The sequence below is a fragment of the Lepidothrix coronata genome, unplaced genomic scaffold (assembly GCF_001604755.1).
Source record: "Lepidothrix coronata isolate B3197 unplaced genomic scaffold, Lepidothrix_coronata-1.0 Scaffold19, whole genome shotgun sequence".
NCBI classification, from domain to species: Eukaryota; Metazoa; Chordata; class Aves; order Passeriformes; family Pipridae; genus Lepidothrix; species Lepidothrix coronata.
In genome coordinates, this window is record NW_016690199.1 from 5,886,044 (window position 1) to 5,904,879 (window position 18,836).

An 18,836-nucleotide genomic window follows, 5' to 3' on the forward strand; every position below is an offset into this window, starting at 1 on the left:
CATCACCTGCTGCACCAAAACCTGACAGAATATGTGTAGCTCACGAAGTAAGATACAATATTTCATTACTGTTGCCAGGAAAAAAAATACAAATAAGGAAAGTTAGGAAGTAAGAAGAAAGCAGGACAGGGATAGGAAATCACAATTCAAGCAAATATTTATATATATTGCTGTCAAATTGCAGAGAAAGTAGGGTCAAAAAAATCTCCAACAGTAGGTTTTAAAAATAGAAATGCACTATGTCTGACAAGACTTTATGGCATAAAGAACAAGTCTTGACTTCTGATATCTAAATGTTAGGTTACTTGCAACTAAAAGCTAGCATAGGTAAGACTGTATTCCTTTATCACTTCATCCTTACCTACTGTGCCAAAGGGAATGGGAGAATGATACCAAGTAAGTAAAGGGAAATTGAAGCAGAGACAAGACAAACTAGCTTTTTGCACAAGTTCTCTTGTGCAGTTAAAGCCTATGGAGAGAAAAGGCTTTAGCTTGCTCAGTTAGGGTGAAAAATAGTTTGCCATGATCTTCCACTAGTTAATTACAGATGTCCTTTTCTTGGATACACATAGGACCTGGCCCTTCTCACAGGTATGAGAAGCCACTGAAATCAGTCATGCAAATGGCAAGACTGACAATATGACACATATGCCCTACAATTTAACTAAAGATATGTATTTCAGAGAATGAGAACTATGACTTGTCAAGGCAGACAAGATTTGCTCCTGGCAAATGCCACACAACATATGTAGAAACAGAACCTTTTTTGCACTTTATAAAAGGAACAACTTAAGGGGAAAAAAAAGTTTCTTTCCCTATCCTTAATAATAATTTAGTAGTATTTGAGACCAAAAACAAAGCAAAAAACCCAAACAAATAACCATCAGAGCAAATCACTTGCTTTCCCATCTTTAATCCTCTTGCATCTTTAATTCTACAGCCAGGGTACCGGAAAAATTGCCATGGCAAACCCTTCATGCCAGCATGAACTCTTTCAGTGTGGTTTTCACAAAAATATCTAAAATAGTTCGAAGCAATTATGTGAATGCCCTTCTCCCCTTTGTGGTTAAACAGTGGAAGCCCTCTCCCCTTACCACCACAGCTTATGAACCCTGCACGTTGTGTGTGTGCAGCCCTCCCTGGCATGGGAGTGAGTGCAGTTCCCTCGTGCCTGGGCCCAGGGAAAGCCAGCTACAGTCGTGCTGCTCTTCAATTACGAGGGGAAGGGATAATCCATTACCTTCTTTAGCTCCACAGTAAATCCTCCCTTGGGAATTTCTTCATACAAAAATGTTTAACTACATCAAAGCTTTATTTCATAAGGTAAAGACAGCTTGAGCCAAGTCTCCTCATAGAAAAGAAACTAATCCAGGGAGACGGTGATCTGGTAATTAGAATGGCATTTCTTAATTAGCTATACACAGTCAGAGTTTCCACACTCACTGCACACAGCGAGGACAAGATCAGAGGGGCAGAAATGCTCCACTTTCAGGTGGGTGGCCTGTAATGTGTTCCAGAACATTGGGATAACCTGGAATCACAGTGATCTCCTGTAAGTACGTTTGGGAGGCACATAAAGCAAATCTAACAAACCTCTAAATACAAGCAATGGGTGCTACACCAGCACCTTCCCTTCCAATTCTACAAAGCCAAACCATGAAAGCAATGTCAAAACAGGTTGTTGGTCAAAGCCCCCAAGCTTAATTCCCATAGAGAGAAAGGTTTAAAGGTCACTTCCTGAACATGCTTGCAACTCAGTAAGGTATTTGTATGGGAAAAATGTCATCACTGTCAGTATTTTAAAAATATTGCATTTTGAGAGATATTTGACCCTAATTTCCTTAAGTGAATGACTGGATTCTCAGTTGTTTCAATATCTAGTTTTTCATTCATGATGTGATGTGTTTACTACTGAGCTCAAGCAGAAAGCCATTTCTTTCAGTATGCAAAGACCTAATTTATAACTCAAATCTTACATTTATAACTCAAGTCAGTAGTCAGCTGTTGATCCCAGGTTCACCCCCTCCCCCAACCCTCCCCTAATTGAATGTCAGCTTTATGCGAGTTACTTCCTTAGTTCTTTTGAAGACTTTTATGGGTTGCAGAGGGAAAACAACTCCTACTGCAGACTTAAGTTTTTCCCTACATCTTTGCCACTTGACCAACTATCACCTACCACAATATAATCCTCGATTTTTTGGCTACTTTGCTTGACACCTGTCAATACAGAAGTGTTACAGGGGAAAATATGGTGGTATGAAAGGTGCATTTTCCATAATTGTAGACTGGAGTTTTAGCAAATTCCTTTCAGTACTGATTGGTGCTCTACAACTGAAGTCTGTTTTTTTCTACTGAATATCCATTATTCCTGAGTTGTTTTTTCTTTTTTCTTTTTCTTTTTCGGTAATGGTCTTTCCATATTTCTTTTGCTTTTGTGAAATTATGAAATTATTTTCATCTGTACAGCTGACTGTGCAAACAATGATAATCTGAAACACACCCCCAAACCCCCTGTGTTAAATTTAGTTTCATGATGAACAAGTAAAATTCACATGTTCTTTATTTGTCCATATAATACACCCTTTTTTTTTTAAGTTTTAAAATTAGATAAAAGCATATTAAATGGCAGGTGTATGAAGTTCTTCAGAAACAATGCCAGAACAAAAAATCGAATTACAAAATGTTAAAAAATATGTAGGTACATTTGAACTTAACATTCCACTAATGCATAATGTTACAGATATTGTCTAATGAAAAATAATTGTGCCACTTACCTATTTTTGCTGTTTCTAGGAACTTTTTATTCTGTACATAGGACGATTCTGTACAAAATATGAAGTCTACATTTTTATTACTTATTACCATAAAACAAGGTACAATGTATGTACAATATTAAAATGAAGCCATACTAAAGCCACACTAAAAAGACACTTGTAATATTACTTTTGACATTCCTGATGTACAGGTGTAATTTTGGAAAATGGGGGGAAGGTGTCAGACAGAACTTTATGAAGAACAACAGTCACCAAAATTCTACGTCAATTTTTCTTTTTATTTTGGATGTATTAGTTTTAGAATTGTTTAGTACAGGATTATAAGAAGTATATAAATATTGATAATAAACATGCTAAACAATTAGTGGTGATAGATTTTGGAATATTGCCTAAGCAAATGTTTAGTGGCCCAAAACTTCAAATATGTCTTTATAGAGACCTTCAAGCCCTAAAAAATACCACAATATTTCCCTTTTTGGTGAGTGTTTATCTTCAATAAAGAACAAAAATAAAATCTAGACAGTGAAAGATGTCCCTATACGTTGAGCATCACACAATCAATCAAACATTGATATACAGCTTTTTTATACCCCCCTTGGGTAACGTAGGAATAATTCCTTTCAGCGACCTCTTGCACAAACATACTGAACACCCAAAATCAAAGGTAACTGATAATCTACCAGCTAAAGATGGAAGTTCAAACAATGGTATATCAAAATACGTAGACGTTGCTTTACACAATTAAAAAAGCACCCTTTTTCCCTCAAAAGGAGAAGGCATCTTTAAACTGCTTTCATATAGTTTATCCTAATGGTAAAGCATATTCTTTTCAAGTTTTACAGGAAATGTTTTCAGACACAGTGGACATTCCACTTAAAAGATTGGGTTGGTCTTGAAATTTAGTTGTTGTAAGCCAATATTTATCACTCACAATTTTCTTCCAATAGACAACGTAACAAATATTGGAAACTGAATGTTAAATGCAACCAACAAACAGCAGGCACTACATCTGCACAAGGTTACTATGAATGTCTGCTTTGAGCAATTCTTTTTTATGGATGCAGGAGATGTTATACTTCCTTAAAAAGTAGAACAAAACTGTTTTTAAAGAAGCCACGTTTTTTATCTCTTTATGCATCAAGACATTAAACATTAAGTTATATCATGTTACTGCCAGAGACAAAAGAAACTAATCACCCATTCAGAATAGCAGAACACATTTCAAACAGCTTTTAAGCAGGATAAGTAAGTCAAAATACTGGCCACCCTGAGAGAAATCAAATATTGAAGACAAAGCACTATATTTTTAAAGAGATTTTCCTCCCGTGCTTTTCCATCTACAACAAAAAGCTCATTACATGCAAGTAATCTTGTGGAATATATAGCAGCATTTGAAGATCATCAGCAACTCAGATGCATTTTCAGTTCACTTGTGAGGTGTATTTGCAGCACATGTGCTCTTTACAACAACAACAAAAAATATTTTCACGGTAAAATTATGGTCACTATCTCCTCAGCTCTTAGACTCATTTAGAAAGAAGCAGAATGGAATTCAAGAGTCTGTTCTCCTTTTTTTTTTTTTTTTTAAAAATAAGCTTATGATCTTGTGTTACCTGAAAGATTATGTTCACCTTTCAGATAAAAACTGATGCAACTGAAATCACACATAATATCTGCCACAGAATATTGAACTCCTAGAGCCCAAGAAAAATGCTGAGTATTAAAAGCTCAGGTAAGGGAGAAAACAGCGAAAGAGTTATTTTATTGACTTGAAAAAACTTAAAATGAAATTTCATATTCAGTCTATTCCCAGTCATAGTAAACAAATTTTCATTTTAGGAAAAAAATCTTCTACCAGTTCATACCTGGAATACTGGTGCCATATTATACACTAAAGACTGGAAGATATGGCTTTAAATCTACATAAAGTATTAGGATGTGGTATATATAGATATATATATATCTTTATCCTAAGTAAAAGAGAAATGATTTTACAGAATTCTTAGAAAGGAATGATGACTGAGGATTGTCACGAATGTTACCAGTTTGTAAGCCATGTTTTATAATACTAAAGAATAATTGTGTATTTGCAAAACTGCTGGTATATTACAGGACAGCAATAATGTGGAAACAACTGTAAAGGTGAGAAGTCCTAGAAAAAGTTTAATACTTATATTTGAAATAAGTTTACTTTTGAAAAACACATTTATCATTAGTACCAACTATTGGTCATTCACTTATTTAGACGGAAAGAGTTTATAGAATGTTTTTCTCAAATACGACTACAAAAACTGCATGTTATCAGCCAGCTGGTACTATGACAACACCTCCAGGAAATTGTGTCCACTTGATTATAGTCAACCCAATATTCTGCAAATGGAACTGGGTAATTTACCATTGTTTGAACTACTAATCTTGAGCTGCATACTCTATTAAGTTATTGCCTACAGAACTGGGTTGAAGAAAGCTTTGACTTTGTGTAACTGATTGGTATGGCACAAAAAAGTAAGTTCTACTGTAGAACTGAGTCCAGAAAAAAAACTTTTCCTCCAAAATAATATTTCACTGTAATAGTTTAATGCCCATCATGTGATATTAATTCATCAGCTCTGCAATGTGATTCCAAGGCTTTCATGGTATAGATATCCTGAGGCAGTTCTGACTTGCGTCGCACAAGAGGACGATCTTTTTTCTGATCTTTCTGTGCCTGAAATGAAAATAGAACAAAGTTGGCCAAACTTATTAATTACTAAACAATTACTTAAGAATATTTCTTGCACATAAGTATTTTGACTTACGGGAAAAGAAATAAAAAACATATGGGAAGAAGTTTATACTTTCTTCTCTTTACCCTACCAGCTATGCAGTTTAAAGTATTAAAACCACTTTTTTGCTCAGAGGAAAAATTAGAAACAACTAAGAAATTCTAAGCTATTAACAATCACAACATTACTACCACTTCACCAATTTTACCAATGCTCTTCAAAACCACAGTATTCCTATCAAAGTATCTTTAAACTACGTAATGGTGCCTTTATGTAGTTCCCATGTCTCTCTCACCTACCCTGTTTATTCATGTTCTTCTATAAAGAAGTCCTTACAAAAAACTTGACTGGCTTTTTACTTAGCCATTGATTTATTAGCATTTTCAAAAAGTTAGTAAGGCACAGTGGTCAAATTTCATTGTGGCAAACAGTATTCACTAAAAATGCTCACATAGTCTGGTACAGAAAAAAATTCCTGATCTACTTTCCCAGTCAGTCCATCACCTCTTCAGCAAGGACATTCTGCCACATTGCTGACCTCTGGCATAAACCTGACTTTCACTGCAATTCTATAGATTTTAACATAGTTTCTCACTTTTGAAGTTTAATTTAAGAAACAAACTAAGCTGTCCTTTTGACTTGCCTTTTTACCTGACAGCTGTAGTAGCTCCTTTTAACATTAATTTCTGATGGTACTTAGCAAGAGATATCCAATGGTCCGTCAAGTGTCCCCTCAGAGACTGATGCAGGAATGCTACCTAGCTTGCTTTCTGCAATACTCTAATCCTTATATCAATTCTGGTGACCCAAACATCCATCTTCTTGCAAACTTATACTTCTCACAGCTTTCTAGAAGTTTTTCCTAATAGTAAGGGTTCCTGTTTGAAAACATTCTGTTATCTTCACCAGGACAGGATCTTCACCTTTGAATAACGGGCTTATAACCTTTTAATCATCTCACTCACTCCTTGTTCACTTTCTGAGCAAGGAAAGGCAAAATAATTTTGTTTGTACCTTTCTCCACTAGCACTGGTCCTAGGCTCTGGAGTGAGTGAAAGGAGGCCCCTCTCCCCATCACTGGCTAAGCTATCCAAGGTCTGAAGCAAGGCAGAGGTTTAGAAACTTTAGTAAGCCCAGTGCTCCTCACTGACTAGCTCTAATGAGCATTCCCATTCAGGAGACTGTTACCTCATTCATTGCCTTGGACAGAGATATAATTCAGCCACCAAGATTTACATGTAATGAATGCGCTGGAATCCACAGCATACAGAAGTGTTTAAAAAACAATCACTGAGCATGTCTCAGAGGCATTTCAGCATTTCTTTTAATTAAGACCTTCATCCAAAATGCTATAGTATAAATAATAAATAAAATATAATCTTGCAGGATAATGACACTGGAATTTTAAGAAAGTAATGCAAGAGGTAAGGCTGACCACATGCTTATTTTTATTAAATGTCTTATTGGATACATTGGTTCAAATTAACAGACATTATCTGCAATCTCAACTCTTCTTTCCAGCTCCATTTCTCTGGTCTTAAACTTTGCTGGACTTAGATATATTCATAGTACTATATAGTACATATTTCTACCAGAAATCTTAGTGATACTGCAATACTTCCTGTCACCTCTCCATTTTCCATGAGCTCCAAGTTGAAATATCTAGTTTGAATCCTGGTATTCGAGTTCCACTTGACTGAATAAATTAAAAATACCTGAAGATTAGTAAGCATTAGCTAAAGACAAAAAGGATGGAAATGACCTTGAGAGTCCTTGCTCTGTAGCTGGTAACAGAACCTGACAGATGGTGGACTGAGGAAGAAGACCCATGAGTGGGCAAGACAAAAGCACACTTTACATATCTTTTCAAAACACAGGAGCTTTAGCCACTAAGAAGGCTCTGAACAACAAATAAAAAAAATGTACAAAATATAGTGAGATTCTAATGCCTAGTTTTTCTTATGAAAAAACAAAGCTGTTTTATAGAGAGGAGACTAGAACATGATGTGGTATATTTTAGCTACAGTTCTAGCTATCCCCAAAACATAATTATTGTTCCCATTATGACGCAAAAAGCTATTCCTAAGAGAAAAAAACCCCAAAGTTTCTGCAGAAGACATGTCAAAAGAAACTATTAAGTAGATTCACTAGATTAGAAACATAACACTGTATTCCTGGCTGCTACAGTATCACTTGAAAGTAGCAGCTCTGATGAAGTTTATTACTCCAGGATAAATGGTTACAAGGCTGAAAACACAACAGAAGTTTTTGTCTGCGATTAACAGTCACTTAAAAAATCAATTAATAAATCAGAGCACTTTGCTATCTTCACAAGGCTTTACCTGACAAGCCTCTTCTTTCACTGTCTTTTTCAGCGTCTGCAAATCTTCAATTAAAGGCCCATCTGTTTCCATTGCAACAGGACTGTTCAGCAAACTCGTGTCACTATATGTCGGGTACTAATAAAATGCAAAGTGTTAAAATAATCATTCTTAGTAGTAATACCTAAATACTCAGAGTGCATTTGAGCATTTGAATTATATGACTAGTTACATGAGATTAGCTTCGATATATTATGCTTCCAGGCACAAGTAATAAATTTTAGAATGGAACTCCAACACTTGTGTTTGGCAGAAACATCCTGCTGAAAAACACAGTGAGCATAAAAACCCCCATGGTTTGATTATCTGAGACTGAATTTTAAAATACTCAGATTTTGCCAGTACGCCTACTTTGGCAATTAGTTATGTGAAACCTCATTTATACGCTGTCTAGTGATTTGTGAACCATGTAGCAACCCAAACACAACGATTTTACTTTTGGGTGCAATTCTGTGCTGGAAGAGACAATACACTGTCTGAAGATCAAATATAGTTAATACACATTTAATATAATTTCAAAACAAAATATTAAACTTTTCTGTTTCAGAAAGTAAAAGTCATAAAAGTCTTCTGAAAATTAAAAAAAAAAAACTTGTAAAAACTCTTACAGTCCAGCAATCTTAATATTTTATATTTTAATTCCAATGAAGTGCATATGATCTTGAATTCAAAACTCACTTACGCAGATTTTTCATCAATTTTTCCTCATAAATATTTTAGTATCTGAGTATACCAATAACTTAATGCATGGATTTAATGATTATAATTATTCTAAAACCTTAAAATGTATTCTTGTTCTTCAGAGCTACTCCTGACTCTGCATGACACAAGAATTCTCTGTCATTAGACAAACTAAAAAGCTAAAAGAAATTCCAGGAAAAAAAGAAACCCCTAAAAGCCATTATCTAGAGTGCTGAAAGCATTTATATCCTTATCTCAATTCAGTGGAGCACTCAGTATTAAAGTTAATTAATTGCTTCTAATTATTAGCTCTCTTCAAGTATACTATGCAGAACATACTGTATAAGGTTGTGTTAACAAGTTTCAGAAAATATACATTTACAAAAAGTTACTTGGTAAGAAAAGGAAATATACATTGTAGAATTTTTTTTGTTATTACTACAAATCAATCCCCCTTATTAATCAAACATGCAACAGTTCATTGTTTGTGATAGCAAAGGACCATGTATATCAAGTACTCTTCAAGCAAGGCTTTTGTATGGCTTATCTCATTTGATAAATGCTTTGTAAAGTCAATTACTGCTTTCATATGAACAGCCCTTTTTGATTAATTTAATTGATCTGTTGTCAACTGACTTTCTTTAAAATTTGGACAGATTTTATTTAAGCAGTTTAGTAATTGTTCCCTGAGAAATGCCACAAGAAGAAAAAAACATTTATGCATTTCCTCCTTCTTAGACAAAAAGATTACCTTACAGTTTCTGTTTTAAAATAGCACTGAGATCAGAAAGTGTCCCACTTCTGTTTACAGAGTACGGTTTCTCCCTCTTTCACCACTTTAAACTCAGCTAGAATTGTGTTGGAAATACACAGTACAGTAAGTTTCTTGCTGCAGTATAGTAAAATTCTGTCTGTAAAGTAATTTAAATGTTTGGGGTCTTTTTATTTATAGTAGTATGATTGAGATAAAGGAAAACTGGCAGCATTGTCCAAGCAAATTAAGGGGGTGGGGAACCCAGGCCAAACCATTCCCTTCTCCCATAATTTCAAAATATAATGAATAGTCTAAAGGACCTTTGTTTATCAGAATTTGATTTACATCAAGTAATGCCTGACAGGACGTTTTCCTTTAGGAAGAACCTGAGGTGCAGGTTCCCCAGCAGACCGGCCCAGTGCAGGTATGAGAACAAATGCAGCAGACAAGGACGTACAATATTACTTTAATCCATTTGACACAAAGGAAAACTGACCAGTCATAACTCACAGTTTGCAGAAAGATCTCTTTTGTAATATATTGTTTGCAAAACAGCTTTTCAAGAGAAACCAATTATGGCATCTCTATATTTTTCCAAAGTTTTGCACAATAACTTTTCAAACCGCAATACAGTATATGTCCTATTATAAGAAAAGGAAAAAGTACTTCATATCATACTTCTAAGAAACCTTTTTTTTTTAAAAAAAAAATAATTACTTGCACAAGAGAAAGGTTACAAATTTTAAAAGTACTTTTATTGTATATCTTTCATAATACAATTAGTGAAATTGCTTTATTTCCATGATCAGTCAGACCTGTTTCCCCCACTGATATTTAACAAAACTGAAGTATTTAAACATGAGCATGTTAATCTTTTCTAAATACCTGGGGATTTGATTTGGCTAGATTTTCTATTTTAACCCATGCTTCTTCCCGTTCCTTCAATTTTAGCTTCTCTCTGAAAAAAAAAAAATCATGTAGAAGTAAAAGAATTCAACAGAATAAATTATTCAGCTATGCCTGCTTCAGTCTACTGCCCAAAACATCGCTGTTGACAGGATAATTTGCATCATATATCAACAGCCCATGACCTCAAATCAACATTAAAAGGGAAAAATCTCATAGTTTCTCAGGAAAGCAACAAACTGGCTGATAGCAGTTTATCTTTAATAAGTGTACATCGTTAAAAGAGTTAACATTAAAACAGAAAGAAGTCTTGATCTATGTCGAAAGCATGTTTGTGTTTTAACTTTATAATACTTGAATTCTATATTGAAACATAAGAAGTCACTAACTGCCTGCAAAAACGGGCAGGCATTTTTACTGTCAGCCCAACAGCTTCAGGTTATAGTTTAAAGGAAAAGGCCCAGGGACATTTTGAATTGAACTCTAACAGAGAAGTACCCAACAAAACCATGCTCATTCTAGGGAGTTGCAAGCCAAGAGGGATGAGCCAGAATGCCTTTTTTTTTTTTTTTTTATTAAAGTAGCAAAGGTTTGTTTCCCTATGCCTAATGCAATTTGAAATGGTAAAATCTAGGATTTTTTTCCTTTCCTTCTTACAAATAAACATCTTATTGCAGAGATCACAGTGATCATCTAGCTTTGAAAGCTAGTAGAATTTAAAACGACTTTGAACTAAGAGGGCTAAAAATGCTCTCAGCCTTCAATTCATAGAGCAGTTGATCCAAACGTTAAGAGAACAAAAAAGAAAGACCAGCTGTATCCAAGCACATACACAATTTGCCTCCAGCTCTCAAGTTAATTCAAGCTGGGAGGGAAGAAGTCTTTAACTATCCCCTTTTTAAGTTCTTGTGTGGTAGGAGATTTTTTCTGTTTTGTTTTGCTACCATGTCACTCAGCACTCTCCTTGCTTTAGTTCACATTCAAAATACCACCCAAAAAACTCCTAAAAAACAGAGAAGAGAAGAGTGATTTCTCATTTTAAAGGGATTCCACTTATTTGCTATGTGGGAAAAGATAATTACAGACTTTTTTTTAAGAGCCAATGCCCACAATTTTGTCATCCATCAACACACACACTTTAAAAATTTGCTACACTACAAGCTCATTTCTACTTGAAATGTAATAAGGAACTTCAAAACTTGGACAAATCAATCTACATTGAAAATCTGTCCCACTTCCAATATATCAGTTTGAAATAGGTGTACAATTTAAACCACTACTTGAAAGAATCCCTATTTACTTTGAAATTAAAAATAAAATTTAAATTCAGGTATTTTCAGGACCAATTTTCTAACTATGCTCCCAGTTCCTAAAATGAGACCCAAACCACTAACACTTTTGACTTCTCAATCTCACTTGAGCAGGATTCTTCTGTCAGATAAAGTCTGAACCCTGTACTACAATACAGTAACAACTTGATTTCAGGTAACTTTTATAAGAACATGAAGATATGCTCACAGACAATGCAATGCTTAAAAAACATTGGAAAAGTATTTTGGGACAGAGTGACAACATGAAAGAAAATAACACCGGGTAAATAAAGCATGCTAAAATAAACACAGGATATGAACTGAACTGTTTAACAGATCTGCTACACTGGGCTCCATGATTTGCAGTGTCCCTCTCAAAAACTTCTTTTTTAGGAAGATGGTGACCCCAGCAGTATTAGGTCTAAGCCTACATGAGGCACCCTATTGGTAAAAAGATTTACAGTTCACATATAACGAGAAGTTTCACCAAGTCAACTTTGAGACTGCTGTACTGGAATCAAATGGGCAACTTCCCACTAATGACACAGTGGTTTTTCAGAGCTAAAGCACTCTGAACAAATTACTCAAGAACAGACAGACACACTGACATGAAAACTTACTTCAGTTTTTCTGCTTTAAATTGCTGTGTGCAGTCATCGAACAGTTTTTGGTTCATCTCCATGAAGAGTTTCAGAGCATTGTATATCAAGCCATGTATTGTCCTATAAGTAAAACTTCTGGTTGAAACTCAGAGTACTTTAAACTTTGAAATCTACTTTTTCTGGTCAACAGTAGCCAATACCCTACATAACTGGAAAATTACATCATTTCAGAATAAGTGGAAACAAAGTTAATTAATGGAAGTTTCAGTTAACCCACAAAAGGCCTAACACAAGAACTAAAATTACCAACTTTGAATGCAGTTTTCTTACACTACAGTACTACTCATCGCTTACACTTTGAAGTTTGAACTTAACTTTTAATACTATGTGTATCAATACAGGACCAGTTTTGAAATTTAGTAGCTAACACTAATCAAGATAGATTTATTATAGACAATGCAAGATGCCATTAAAGATCGTGACTTACTGGCAACCGACAAATTCAAGAAAAAAGAGTTAGTGATTAAAAGGAGTGTAGAAAAGACACCATTTTTTTCATTTTGAAAACTGCCACACAGCAACAGCATCCACTTCAACACAATTATCCATGACTCTTTAGAAAAGTGTTAGAAAAGTAAAGTGGAAAACACCAAAAAAATTACACAAAACCAATCTGCCTTACGCAGCACTTTCACAGAGTAGTTTACAGCTCTGGTCTGTAATGCATTGCTGCTCAAAAAGCAATCAGTTAAACAATTACTTTGTATCATGCAACAAGTAAGAGTGCAGCTGTACTGGGTGGCATGACTTCTGTTCAGACTAAAATGAATGCATGACCTTGAAGGCCAGAAAAAAACAACCAATAGCAATCCACATTTACTGTGTACAATTGCATCACTGAATCGGAATTTTATTAATGAGTACATTATTTATCAGTGCTTGCACCCAGCAACAGTAAGCAATCACTTTAACATCACTAGCTTTCATTTCTTTCCCAGTGTTTAGTGGCAGATTGATTACTCATTCTTGGCCAGCCCACCAGCAGTCCTCAAATCATGGCCAGAACCAGACTGGGATACTATCACCATCCCAGCAGTTGCACAATAGCTCAAACAAAGAGGCACTTTACAATGGAACAGCTGCAGAAGGGAGCTGACCAGGACTGTTTTCATGTGCAAGTACTACGTTATTGTGAGGGGAAAAAAGTGAAACTAGTCAATGGAGAAAGAAGGAAAAAAATCCCAACAATAAACAAAAAGAAAAGAAAAGTAAAAAATGATCTGATTTACAAGATATTTCACTAGAATGCAGAAAAGCACAAATCAGAAATCAAAGTTAGCCTTTAGAAGTATCTGAGCTACAGGTGAATGCCAAATATGTTTCACATTTATAGAAGAACATTATGAATTAGATGCACTAAAACACTGTTTCTTGTTCAATGAAAAAAGGAAAAACTTCTTCCTCAATTCTTAATATTTCCTAAAAATTGACAACAGTAGTCTCTTAATCCAGCAACTTTAACGTCATATAACAAACAGCTCAACACACTGTTAAACTAGCAACTCACAGATCTCAACTCTTAAGCCTAGGACTAAACATAAGTGAAGTAGCAGAAATTTGTGTTTCTTACTTATTCCAATGTGTCTTTGAATTCCGGTACAGGGATGGAAACATGATGGGTAAAATCTTTGCTGCATTATCACTAATTAAACTCATAATATATTCATTATTCCAGTAGTATAATGCTCGCTCTGCCACCTAAGACGACATGAAAAAAGGAACACTTCTTTAATCTCTTATAGAGCAAATAACTAAAACATTTGGCAAATACAAGGGAAAGTTAAGGAAAGTTGTAACTCAGATTTGGATTATTTTTAGCGTAAATGGGAGTCACAGAGCTGATGGAAAGAGAAGGAAAAATTGCTTTTTCCTTGATAGAGAAGCAATTCAAACTGTAACCCGTGAATTCTGAAATTCAAGCAAAGAAATACTTCCCAAAAGAATGAGTATTTGTAGAACTCCATTACAAGCTATGAAATGCAAACATTATATACTGAAAGCCTTCGGGTACTTCTGAAAACATTGAGCTTTGAAGATTTTTTATGTTAAGCATAACACTGAAGTGAATCACCCAACACAAATGCACATACTGCACTCTTGAAAAGTAAAGCTAACGTTTGGATCCCTAAAACTTGACACAGATTTGAAGACTTCTTTGCAATAAATAAATTCATTATGGTGAATAATACCACATTACAACTCTGCTTTACAAAAATCCTCACATTACTGCACATTCAGTAAGTACAGACCTGAAAGTGTGGACTGGACACACATTTGGCTAGCTGTCTGAAGAGAGGCTCCATAACTTTTACAAATTCAGATGGTTCAATAACATCTAAAATTTCTTCTAGTTCATTTAAAAACATGACTTCTTTTGGACTGTGAGTCTTTGGCCAGTATTTCAGCAGTGCCATTACAACCTGTAGAGACAAAGAGAACATCATTTCATGACAATTTGACTTTACTTCACATTGAATTGTATCTCATTAATGATTCTGATATTTTAAGCAGAACACAAAACTCACGATTTCTTGTCCCACGTAACAGCAGAAAATTTGCTACTATACTATGGGGAAAATTAACTGGCATTTAAGTGACAGCAGCTTTAAATCTATCTCTACCTTCTTGGAGGTGCACTTCAAAGCTCAAAAAATTAATTTTCTATAATTATATTTTAAGAAAATATTTACTGAAAATACCTAAATTGACAGGTGAGCAAATACTCTAGGCATGTTGCTCTTAAATATTGAGTTTTATTTGACTATTTTAGTATAATCACAGTCTTAACTTTCTTCATGATTAATAAATTTATGCAGCTTGCTTACCTAGCATACCATGAACACTCAAAATATATAAGATTCTATGATTTTTAAATATAAAACTTACAAGCAATATTTAATACCATCACTGACAAGACAACTTTGAGAAATCAGTGCATCTTTCACGTATATATTATTTAATCATAAAAGCAGACACTGTGTCCTCAATGAAGCCTTGGGCAATTTATAAAGATTTTTAAAAATAAGACGTTAAAAAAATCTCATGTGACAACTGCAAGGGGAAGCAAAGCATTTACATTTGAAATGTCCAGAATCTTTGAGGAGGAACTTCGTATTTCACTTTACTACTTCGAGGATGCACGTGCTAAGTTTTTAAAGAATGCTGTAATCGTGTACTAATTTGAGATCAAAAAAAGGAAACAGACTTGGATGCATATGAGTTCAGATTTCTGCTAGGAAACCTGCAACATCCTAGCTCATGTCTGGAAGAAAGCTAAGAATTCAAGATCTCATATAGTACAAATGACAGAATGTCTGGGATTTGGTATCTTAATAAATATTAAAAGCTTCAACTGGAAGAGAACTCTTGCTCAGCTGCATACTTCATTTATTTCAAGAAATGCAGTTTCCATTTTACAACGGAAATAGGCATATTCTAGTCAGGTGCACTTTTGTCAGTAGTAATTTTTTTAATGATCTACTGATTAAATAGATTAGTTTTTACCCACTTGACACTGAGTGTAAGGAGGCAAACCACTACACTATCAAGGGCAGCTAAAATTATTCATCCACACAATTACATGCAGCCAGTCCAAAGTTCAATTTTGTCTATGGTCCAAAGCTGGTAGCCATGAACACGATCTGACTCAAAGCCTTGCATCAGCAGGTAGCTCTGTGTGCCAGAAATATGTGTTTTATCATAACATCTGTCTCTCAACAGAGCACAGTTCAGCCAAGCTAATTTCTGACTAAACTGCTTCTGGATCCACCATCTCATATCTGGTCAGCCAGAACAAAATAAGCAGAACAAACTCTGGTCTGTTTTTAAGAGATGTGCTATTAACGTTTTAATTCATTATGGACATTCTGTTGGAAAAACTGAATTTGAGAGATCAAAATGATTAAATATTTGACTCTAACATAAACAATCACAAATCAATACTTTGTTCCCCAAACCTCCTTAAACAGTCTAGAAATGGAAGGGATATTAATAATTCAAAATATGTAATAACAGCAAGATGAACTTACTGGTTCTGTAAGTGTGCTGTCCTTTTCTAAAAACTGAACTACACAGTACGCCAGCTACAGTAAAAGAAAAAGAGTTTATTAATACACATTTTGAAATCATTAGCATTAAGTCGAGAATACTTCTGAATACTTCAAATAAAAACAGAAGTTTCTTCTGTAATTTAACATGGAAATTAACTTTCTCCATGTATATTTGGATTTGGCAGCAAACCCTTCTGATTATCTGACAGTGTTTCAATGTGAATTTTTGTGGGTTTAATCTGGTGTTTCACACACTAAACTCACTTGAAGTACTGTCCCATGTACGAGAGGCATCTTTATTATCACTATCTTGTTTTTACTGATACTGAAAAGCAATGCAAATCAGCTGAAGGTTTTGGAGAATTTGTGGTTTAAGGGGAACAGATAAAGAACAACACACCTCAGGTCAGTAGAAAAGCTGGCACAGATGTCTGCACTAGTTGAGATTTTAAGAAAGGTCTCATTGTACACACCCTAACAGGTTATGTCCATGGCATTAGAAAAAAAGAAATAAAAAAATCTTTTAAAATGGGAGCCTCTCTAGCCTTCCGGGACTTGCCCAGAAGGCAAGATCCAAAGCAAAGGCTTATAAAGCATCTCTAATTGCTAGAGAATTGTAGTTATACAAATTGCATACCCATTTGAAGAAAGGGTATTTAAAACTTGGGAGTACTCAAACTACATAGAAAATATTGAACTTTCAAGTTAAAAACCCAAAAGTTATGTAACAATCACGGGGAAAATTTCAGCATATCACAATAATACTGTATTTTCTCTCACACTGTATGGATTTCCCACTCCTCTAGAAATACTGAATGGAACTAAACTCATCACAGAAAAGATACAGCTGGTTTAAAAGCATGATAGGACTCAGATGCCCCCTTTTTTCTGTGTACTTCTAAAAAGATCTATTGAATTAAATAATGATGTCCTAGTAAAGTCCCAATTCCTTTCAGAACATCAACACTTGTAAGAAACTGAATTCAGTTGAATTGCTTCATGTAGTTTAGAATAAAATGTTTATATATGGCATCCATTAAAACCGTGCTTTTCTGCAATTTTTTGTGTCTAAACATTACAGACAATATCAAGAACTCTAACATTAACCAACTACTACATGTGTTTAATCTATAAACACTACAGTGCTTTTTAAAAATATATTTATTATATACACACATGTATTCTTTTTAATTTGTCTATCAACATGCGAAGCACTATAGGTATATGCTTTAAATAAATTCCCAAGGCCAGTTAAGAGGGAAGTGCTGGAGGCTAGAACAGGACCCACACCAGAGTGGCTCGAGTCCCGCAGCCTCTCCAGACAAGTGGAACAAAACACTAGAGCGAAAAGCACCAAACAAAACTTACCTGTGGATGGTAGACACTGAGTGATTTCACTTTGTGCAATGGTAACAAAACCTTCAATAGGAATATTTTGTGCTCTTCTTTTAATGGTAAGGCAAATCCATTAATTATGCTGCCAGGGAAAGAAGTTTAAAAATAAAGATCAGTAATTACACAAAGTCTGCACTACCGTGCAGGATATACCAAAAGTCTTGGGTTTAGCACTTGTTTTCCAAAGTTTACAAATTACTAGAATAGTCAAATCAATCTCTGCCCATCCCTCAACCAAGTCTTTCACAGGTCCCAAATTCTTCTTCCAAGCAGCACATAACTGTACCTTCACTTCAGACTCCACCCTTCACTGTGAACGACTCACTATTCTCAAAGCTTTGAATACAAGTTTCTCCCATCTTCTTCACAGTATTAACGAGTGAAACGGAGACTGGATGTGGAAGAGGTAATCCAGGACAGCAGTCCAAGTCAAAACATGACTTCTACTTAACTATTACTATTTCTGCAAGGCCCTAGCATACAACCAAATGACATTCCAGTTACAGGTGAGTGCAAATATTGCTCAATACTGGGTCAATGGCACCTTTACCTAAAACTACAGGACTAGAACAAGTGTTTTGTGTCCACTCACTTTGCTAACATTAATATCAGTTAAACATCTAGAATCCTATTGTTCCTTTACTATTTTAAATCCTATTTTATTAATTCCAAGGCTTTTCTCTTCACTAATAAGGAGAGAAGGCACCCAGGCTGAAGGAACCAGCCAAACTTTTCTTAAAAAAACAACATATTAAAAAATTCAAAGTTACATATATTTCAATCTCAGAAATCAGATGGTATCTCAGAATTAAAGCTTATTTAACAACACTTGCTCACCCTTGCTGTGCATGCTTAAAGTAATTTCCACTTGTAATGACTGCACAGCTATTTAGAGGATATAAGGTTACTTCTGAAGTCTCTCAGTGCGTAACATCAAAAATCCATTTCAACATCAACATTTCTATGGTGTTCTTGCCACAAATTCCACATACTTGAGAAATAAAAATTAATTTAAAAAAAAAAAGTTTCTCCAAGGTATTTTAAGGATTGTTAACTACAGAGAGGAGTAGAATTTAGGCCAAGTTTGGCCTTGATTAAGTGCGAAAGAATTCTACATTCCTCTTGAAAGATGATTATCAGAAAAAACATAACCACATTA

General features: G+C 34.8%; 1 protein-coding gene across 1 annotated transcript in view; it reads right to left on the reverse strand.

Moving 5' to 3' along the window:
* Window positions 1-2,542: 2,542 nt before the first annotated feature.
* Window positions 2,543-18,836, reverse strand: part of PPP2R5C (protein phosphatase 2 regulatory subunit B'gamma) — a 49,176-nt gene continuing 32,882 nt past the window's right edge. The window contains exons 7-14 of the mRNA XM_017807563.1: window positions 17,651-17,759; window positions 16,262-16,315; window positions 14,483-14,653; window positions 13,804-13,931; window positions 12,192-12,293; window positions 10,241-10,313; window positions 7,882-7,998; window positions 2,543-5,481 (exon numbers count right to left, since the gene is read on the reverse strand). Of these exons, the coding sequence (XP_017663052.1) occupies window positions 5,350-5,481; window positions 7,882-7,998; window positions 10,241-10,313; window positions 12,192-12,293; window positions 13,804-13,931; window positions 14,483-14,653; window positions 16,262-16,315; window positions 17,651-17,759 (886 nt within the window). The 3' untranslated portion in view covers window positions 2,543-5,349. The remainder of the gene's footprint in view (window positions 5,482-7,881; window positions 7,999-10,240; window positions 10,314-12,191; window positions 12,294-13,803; window positions 13,932-14,482; window positions 14,654-16,261; window positions 16,316-17,650; window positions 17,760-18,836) is intronic.